Source organism: Typha latifolia, chromosome 5, assembly GCF_019914945.1.
Source record: "Typha latifolia isolate L0001 chromosome 5, TyphaL0001v2, whole genome shotgun sequence".
Lineage (NCBI taxonomy): Eukaryota > Viridiplantae > Streptophyta > Magnoliopsida > Poales > Typhaceae > Typha > Typha latifolia.
Genome location: NC_133090.1, coordinates 3,254,992 through 3,263,848, shown reverse-complemented (window position 1 = coordinate 3,263,848; position 8,857 = coordinate 3,254,992). Strand labels below are relative to the sequence as shown.

General features: G+C 35.6%; 1 protein-coding gene across 7 annotated transcripts; it reads right to left on the bottom strand.

Moving 5' to 3' along the window:
- Positions 1 to 3,119: 3,119 nt before the first annotated feature.
- Positions 3,120 to 7,514, bottom strand: LOC140789963 (uncharacterized). Of its 7 annotated transcripts, none has more exons than XM_073139893.1 (10): positions 7,293 to 7,514; positions 7,090 to 7,206; positions 6,762 to 7,022; positions 5,588 to 5,967; positions 4,930 to 5,179; positions 4,647 to 4,812; positions 4,459 to 4,561; positions 4,076 to 4,204; positions 3,796 to 4,011; positions 3,120 to 3,713 (listed from the first exon to the last, which is right to left on the bottom strand). In XM_073139893.1, the coding sequence occupies exons 3-10, from the start codon at positions 6,985 to 6,987 to the stop codon at positions 3,435 to 3,437; spliced, it is 1,749 nt and encodes a 582-aa protein (XP_072995994.1). In that variant the 5' UTR covers positions 6,988 to 7,022; positions 7,090 to 7,206; positions 7,293 to 7,514; the 3' UTR covers positions 3,120 to 3,434. The 7 variants fall into 7 exon arrangements, with proteins under 7 accessions (XP_072995994.1, XP_072995993.1, XP_072995992.1 ...); XM_073139892.1 differs by having other exon boundaries at positions 7,090 to 7,194; XM_073139891.1 differs by having other exon boundaries at positions 6,762 to 7,206.
- Positions 7,515 to 8,857: the final 1,343 nt, after the last annotated feature.

The window sequence follows — 8,857 nt, the reverse complement described above, 5'->3', positions numbered from 1 at the left end:
TTGCTCGATATGCACAGCTAGGCCGATAGTTATGTAATACGCTTGCAAGGCAGTACTTATGCAGTTTTTTATATAATATAGTTAGCTCGATATGTATAGCTAGGCCGATATGTATGCAATGCACATGTAAAACTGTACTTATACAATGTTATATTTATGTATGGAATATAGTTAACTTGGTATACACAGCTAGGCCGATAGGTATAAAATACACATGCAGTGCGATACTTATGTAATCCTATGGTATTTTTTATACCATACAAATATTTTTCTAAATATTATTATATTTTATAATAAAAAAGAATAAAATTTTATTCTATGTGGAAAATACAATTTTGTTTTAGCTTAAAACACGAGATTATTAATAATATTATATTAGTAAATATATTATTATCTTTGAGTAAATATTAGTTTATTAGTATTCTATTTTTGATGTTACTAGTACATATACAAATTATTTTAATAATAAGGTTATTTATAAAAATATATTATATCAATTAAATACTATATTATTAATAATTTTGTAATATTTATATTTATAGTTATGTATATACAATTAAATTAATATTTAATACGAATAAAACTTTAAAATGTCTTCATTTATATGAAATATTAAATTATTGACATTTATGCTGTTTAAGTTGAGTTTTATTTATTTATTTTAAAATAAAAAATAAAAAAATAATAAATTATGATAAGATGTTTGTGAGAGAGATATATGATAACAAGTTTTAAAGAGATAAAAGTTGAGAAATATATTATATTAATATATTTAAGAGATTCTAGTCATATCAATGGCAAATTGGTAATTACATTGGTCTATGGTATAAAATATAATTTTGATAAATAGTATTTATATTCTGAAATATAGTTATTATGATCTCTAACTGTTATGGTGAAATAACCAATTTTAGAGTCAAATTGTAAATATTAATAAAAATATTCTTGATTCCATCAATTATTATAACGTTTAAGTTAACTCAGAATCATTTAAAAAAAAAAAACTATAGGAGTCAAACAATATATCCGGGTGTTAACAATAATAAAGTCAAAAAGCAACCACAGGGTGTTCTTAACGGTTCTTAGTAAATTTCCCTAAAACTTACTATATCTTATAATCCCTTAATAATAACTCAAATAACAGCCACGGATCCCTAAGGTGCTAGTTTGTCTTTGATAAGTATCTTCTCCATGACCAAAGAGGTTATAAAATTAACTCCAACTCCAAACAATTATTATAGAGAAAATTATTTAATGGTTGGTAGTGGCTTGACTTAATGACTTAATTCGATTGATGGCTCGACGATATGATTAGAGGAGCAGTTTAACAGCGTGATAACTTGGAGCAATGTCTTAACGACATTTAGTTTTGCGACACACACAGCTTGAATTCTAAATTAGACAGCTTGGTATATTAGCTAAAATTTGATGAAGTCTTAGTGCCTTTATATCTAAGAAGGGTTGACTCTTAGTCCGACCCATATTTAGCCTTATGACCCTTCAATGGTTAAAAATTTTTTTTGTCCCTTTGCAATTTGAGGTCATCTTGCAGCAGTGGACAACCAATTCTTTCCGAATGTAGCAAGAATTTTTTTTTTCTTGACAGAAAAAAAAAAAGAATGCGGTGAGATCACTTTGCATGCCCCCACAATGACATACAAACATTCTTGTGATGGTAATATAATAGTAATTAAGAAGTAGGAATTGACATTGAGAAGAATCTCATACGGTGGTGGACCGACATTGATGGCAATCCTTTCAGACCAACCTGGGCAACTTATACTGTTCGGATTAGCTGCTGATCCTGGAAGAAAGAAAGCACGGTGGCGGTGACCTTTGTCGTGTGTATTCCCTGGAGAACGCAAGTGTCTCAGTGCAGCATTTCGTCAAACACCTTTAGCCAAACCCTCGAGTTGGAGAAAAACCACCGAACTTGATCCTAAACTTTAGTGTCTTTCGTCCACGTGTTGTGTATGCAGTGCCGAACAGCTCTGTGCACTGTTAAGCACGCTCAAATTGTCAGCTTCGGCGGCTGTTCATGTACACGTCAGCACGCCAATTATGTATCTTATTTCTCTTATACTCTTCGTCAAACAATAGTCACTTGTATTTAATTTTAAGGACGATTATGACCTGCCAAATCTATGTCGAGCTTTAATTTGTAACATATTTTCCCACATATCCTAATATATCAGCTCACAGAGCCAATTTGTCGAGTACTAATTTGTATTATTTGAGCTGGACTTACAGTAACTAGGGTTGTTAAAATAAACGAGTACTCGGGCTCGGCTCGATTAGAACTGAGCAGAGCTCGAGCCAGGTTAAAAGCTTGAGAATAATTTCGAGTCAAGTTCGGGCTAGAGCCGGCTCACTCAAGCTCGGCTTGTTTACACCCTCCTAATAAGAACTTATTATTTCAGTTTTCTAACTCATAGGTACTCTAAACCTAAGCAAAAAAAAAAAGAAGAGGAGGGGATTCCGCCATGGAAAGATATCATTACAGAGTGGGGAACAAGCTGCATTGCAGAGTAATAACTTTTAACTCATGCCCACTACTGCATGCTTTCAAGTGGATACACAAATGATCATAGATAGATAGGGACGTAACACTTGGATGACCTCATCCTTTGTGTGTGTGTGTGTGTGTGTGTGCGCAAATAATATACATCTATTTCTTAGGAGGGGTTACATCATAGATCACTACGGTACAGAGGTTATGAGTTTGATTTCTTTTGTTCATATTTAGATTCATATTTGATGGATTTTTCATCACGATCTATAAAGAAAACGAATAGACTATTACAAGTATAACAATCAACTTAAACCTCTTATATCTCTTTTAACAATTGGTATCAAAGCTTAAGTTGCAGTAAACCTAGACTCTTACCAAGAGTAGCTCTATCAAACATACATCATCTCGGCACTCAGAAAGTTGATATGCCATTGTTATAGGTACTATTTTGGCAAAGAAGCTTTCCTCATAATAACCAGAAACAAGTTGCAACTATGAGTTCCAACATAATGATGGCCACTCCAACACCAACAGACGTGTTTGCATTATTGCTATTTCTCACTTGACCAATTGAATCCTGATTACGTTCTCAAGCATTAATCCACTGTTTCATCACTGCAACAATATTAATTCTTTTGTTCTCTCTGAAGCACATATTAAAGATCATACTGGAAAACAACACAGTACAATCCTAATTTAGAATTTTCACCTCTCCTAACAATCATATGCACAGAAGTAATGTCGCTGCAGGAGATCAAGAATTAGTAAAGCAACAATCAGATTGCTCTCTCTCTCTCTCTCTCTCTCTCTCTCTCTCTCTCTCTCTATATATATATATATATATATATATATATATACATGGAGATTATATACTTAATTCTATGTACTTCGGAGATCCAGGAAGGTTTCAAGATAACCAATGTCACCAAAAGCGATCCTTGTTGACACTTAGATACCCAGCCATTACCTTGCCTCCGGTGTTTCGCATACCGTCTATGAGATAGCACCATGTTGACCCCAAAGCTCCAACGAAGAAATCAGCTTCGGTAGCCATTAAGAAGTTGACGAGGGGATAATTTGTGCTAATCTCGCGACCAAGGCTTGCCTCGTACGTGGCCATTGTCATGTTTCCAGCTTGCCGTGTTACATTTGTGTAATAGAAGTTCCAATGAGGATATAATCTAGTTTTCTCAATTACTTCCTGCATGCAAATTGTGATGTGTGATGATCCTCATAAGCACTAAGATTAAGATCGGTAAGATAAATAAAAGGAAATGGCATGCCATCATTTCTGTCGAGAGCCATATGTTTTGAAGGGTTGGAAAGCGCTCTTTGATGCGGTCTGCCAAATCCATGTAGTTTGCGAAACCGACTACCTTCATTTCACAAGCTTTGTCCCCCATTCTCACATGCATGCTAAGGAGAGGCCTTGGCATCCATGGTTTATAATCCGACCACACAAAGCGTTCGATATCAGGCTGTGGTCTATTAGCAGTGACCTAAAAAAGCAGAACCTCATGATTAAATCCACAAAAAGCATTCAATAAACTATAAGTTGCACACCTTTGGCAAATCTGCAGGAAGGTTTTCAATAACAAGTTTTGCAGATTGCAGACCAAATGCAGCATGTCGAGCCTCGTTTAACAGATTGCATGTGTACTCAGTTTGAAACCTCATTAAATATCGTATAGCCTGAAAAAGGTTTCAGATTACATATGAACTTCAAAGTAACAAGTACAAAAGAATACAGGATCATTAGGAATTGAAGATAGGATACACCAAACTAGCTGAAAGACAAATTAATATGGCTAGACTGACTAAAATTAATGGTGTTATTCTAACTAACATCATTGTTTCAATAGAGAAATAATAGCAATGAAGAGGCAAAATCATAAACAAAGATGAGCAAGATCCTTCTGAGTTCTGACGAAGGAAGGCCTAACAACCTGTGCTCGCCACCATCTCCGGTCCATCTTACGATGATGCATAAGTAAACTCCCATCTATGTCAGTTGTGGGTTGCAAATAACTCCATGGCTCACCCCATACTCTGGATATTGGGACATTGCAAGAAAGCTCAATTTCATGCCACATCGGTGTACAGAGTTATTAAAAGAAACAAACTGATAAGATACCTCGGTATTCGTCCAGCCCATAATTGTTTTGAGGTATAGTTCTCCTTCACTGTTATTATTCCATCCCTCCAAGCTTCTGGGCTACTCATAAGCTCAAAGGCACGCTCGCGGCACGCAAGAGATGTTTCAGAGAAAAAGTAGCAAGACCAGTGAGACCATGATGAACCTGTCAAATAATTCTTGAGGTTTCTTAATGTCTATACTTTCATTTTGATTATTTTACTGGTCAAGCTGATAATTTTCTAAAGCAAATCAAATATATCTTTTATCATAGATTTGCTACCTTGGCAGCCACCATGATCAGCCCGATTGTAATAGTTTGTAACAAGAATGCGTTTTTCATTTATTGCAATGGCGAGCAGCCCAGTCATTCCTGCGAATTGAGCCCCCATGCCAAATCCTGGTAGCTTCTCCCAATCAGCAACCAGAAATCGTAAGCTAGGATGGTTGCAGTCCTGTGGATGTTGGTGAATCCATATATCTCTCTGTACTTGCCTAGTTAAAGGATAGTTGTTCTCATCTGATCCTACTACCTGACAGTTTTCAATGTAAAAAAAAATCACTTTAAGATAATATGGAAAATTTTCAGAATGAAAATATCAACCCAGGGCTGATCAAAGTACCAAATCTAAATACTTTTCGTGTGTTATTTAAGACCAGAGGATGGTATAATATGTTCTGTCGAATAACTGTTCACAAAAAGAGAGGCATTCAATCAAAATAAAAGAATTGAGGACTGATCAAAATTTCAGCAATCATGACTTTTATAAGAGAACCGCAAAATCTTAAGAATACAGTCTCCCTGATAATTGTAATGCCCTTGAAGATCATCCCCCCTTCATCAGAAAAAAAGCATAAATTCTGATAAACAATAAAAGCTTACAGAAAATTAACATTTTTTAAGAAATTCTACCATAACATATGCTGATATGTTCACATACCCAAGGAGGATAAGCACCTTCGAACTCTTCAAGGTGTGCAAACTGCATATGCTCTGGCCGTTTTGATGATGCATGTTTAAATAACTCAAGTCCCAACAATCCTCTCCATAATGTCCAAGCAGGAAAACTTCCATTGCCACCACGACTGTCAAAATGCCAGTTTCTTTCGACATTTAATTTACAATTCTCAACATGAGGAGCTTGTGGTACTCTTGAATTCTGAATTCCTCCCAGGGGAGCTTCATTTGCAGCATCTTTTGCTCCAAGTAAATTACTCCAAGTAGCGTAAAGATTCATGATCTTCTCCTGATCACTCAGCTGCCCATTCTTAGCAATTCCCAACTTTTGTTGTACAATAAAGTCGCCGTCTGTATGACACTCTGCATTTAGAAGTGTCTTCTGATCAAAATCGTGAAAAGGCACTCAAGTGGAAAATAACATCTAGTCCAAAAGTATACGCAGTTTCTAAATAGTAGAGTACTTTTTAGAGAGAAGTTAACTAGTGGATGTAGAAGCTAAAACAAATGCCACATTCCAATATAATATTCACTTGCAGCATTTTGCCAACGCTCAGAATTTCTAAGCTGACAAGAATCAAATTAACAAGCCCCTGTCTCTTAATTTGTTGGATGATTCAATTAAAACCACCATCCGCCGGTCCATATAGGTTGACATTCATGGGAGGAACCAAAGCAATTTTGCACTATTAGGTCCAAATATAAAAAGAGGCATCATGCGACGGGCAAGCCTTACCGCACCAATTATGTCCGAATATGACATCCATAAATCCATATTCACCAGGATTAACCCCAATCATCAAGAACCAGATAGTTATGGCAGTATGAAATCTACTATCTTCCTAGAATTCATCTTTTTTCCCAAGTTTGCTAAGGCATAAGGCCTCACTTCAACATCCAGGCAGAACCAAGACTCTAATTGATAAGATAGCGGAATCAAAAGAAAAGACTCTAATTGTTTCCAAGAGCAAACAAGACCGAAGGCTGAATAAAAAATTATTCAGATAAAATTATGTGTGAAGACCAAAAAGTTACACATTTCTTTGCTTCCAGATAAAGAATAATGAAGGCAGAGGCTTCATAACCAGAAAGAGTAAAAGTTAAAATTAACCTAAAATTCATAGCCAGGAAATATGAGTAGTATACATGACTCATACCAGAATCAGGTAACCTTGAATTCTGCAAACTTGCTCTCTGAGACCTCGAGTACACCAATCGCGGCGCCGAAATTGGGAAGGAAGAGAAAGCCACAAGAAAGAGATATGTAATGCAAACACCAGAGAAGAAACCCAACACCCAAATCTTACAAGTAGTGGAGCTGCTCATCTGCAAGGCTTTCTGAGAGATAATCCTTTCAAGGCTCTTCCGTGTCGTCGATTCCATCACTCTTCAATTCAGTCACGTCTCTTTTAAACCATCTGCTTCCCAAAAAACACCCAACTGATGAACATAACAGACTTCAACAAGGAATTTGTACACCACTACCTGTGCAGGTTGGTCCTTTTCATTTCTTTCCAAACGCATCATCACATGATGGTTGCATCCTTCAGTACCCATCTCATGGAATTCACCAGAGAAAAAAGAAACAACCTGAAACAAAGACTAAATCCTTTCTAAAACCCTTTGAAGGCTAGTACAAAGAATCAAAGTCTTTGCATGCAACTGGCAAATAAGACAAAGATTTGTACTTTGGAGGGGGGAGAAGTGGGACTCAAAGGAGTTCATGAGATGGTTTGCATCCTCTGCGCAGTTCAAATCTTTGTGTCAGTCAGTTGCAAAAGTCGAAAGAGCAGCAGAAGAGAACAAGAAGATGGCAGAGAGAAGTAGGGGGAGATTGGCAACTGGCATTAGCTTGGCTTTGGAGCCAGAACTTATTCTTGTACCTATCCAGGTCCCACAACAGAGTCTACTACTGGCCTTCATATTAGTTTATGAATCTTATTCCTTAACTCCTAGATATTTCAATAACTATATGGTGGAATATTTATATGGCTTGAGGATGCTTAGGCACCTGAGAAATGGCTGGCCCATTAGAATATTATTAATGACTAAAATTATAACTTTTTTTCCCTAATAACCTAATAAAGTGAAGTAATTAAGTAGGGGAGAAGCAAAGTGAAACCATCATCATTAGAAAGACTAGTTTGGTTTTTTCTTTTTTTTGAGAGGATGAAATAAAATCCTTTTGCTTGGTGATGATGTGGCGGTTATTCATAGGGCATTTATCTAGTCATTCTTTGAAGAGGATGAATCTGAGCCGTCCGATTACGGCTTGGACGTAGAATTATCGTATCTTAGAAAAGTCGCCAGCTGGAAGCCGGAACTCCTAGCGTTGTAGATGGGTTTGATTGCGACGGTTGCGAGATAGGAGGCGGATTTGAAAAAAAATTTACAAAGCCAAATTGGAGAGCTCGCCTGAGGTCCGAGTGGTTTATTAGGTAGTTTGATATTATATATATATATATATATATATTTTATATTCATGAGTTCAATATAGAGTAATTAGTTATAGCCTCACATTAAAACTATATTATTATTTCAAATAAAATATTAACCTATATTTTTTAAGAAAATATATAGTAATAATAATAATATGTAAGCCTACGTTAGCAATAGTTGCAGACGTATATGCATAAGCTTAGAAATAAGTCTTAGAAGCCCACAAAACTAGTTCTGAGGTATTTAAATCAAGACTAAGAAATAAGGTTAGCAATCTAGTGCCCAACTTCCAAACAAGACCTTAGAGCATTTTGTAACCGTTATCCTTCATAGAAAAAATTTAGGAAGTCACCTTTATTATTAGGTTAATTAATATCTTTCCTTCTCAATTAATGCTCTCCATTCCAAGATCTCTCAGCATTTTGCTTTGAATTAATCCACTTTCTTTTTTTATCAGATACCAAAGTTATCCTCCTTCTTTCATTAAATGCAAAATTATCCCAAGAAGGTTTTTTATGACCGTAAATAACTACTACTGGATTACTGAATAATCAACACCGTAAATAGGTTAATCTTCATAACCCGATTAATAATCAGATCGTGTTTAGATTTATACTAATAAACTATTTTAACTTAATTTAAGTATACAGATTGGGTCAAGTCTACCCAACTTATTAATATAAAATTATAAACTACCACCCCCCTTAAAATTAAACCTGATTCACCCAGCCGCTGCTTATCCAAATCCCTCAATTTGATGTTTGAACGAGAATTGAGTATTTTAGAACTTAATTTGATCCTATTTTATTGAGAA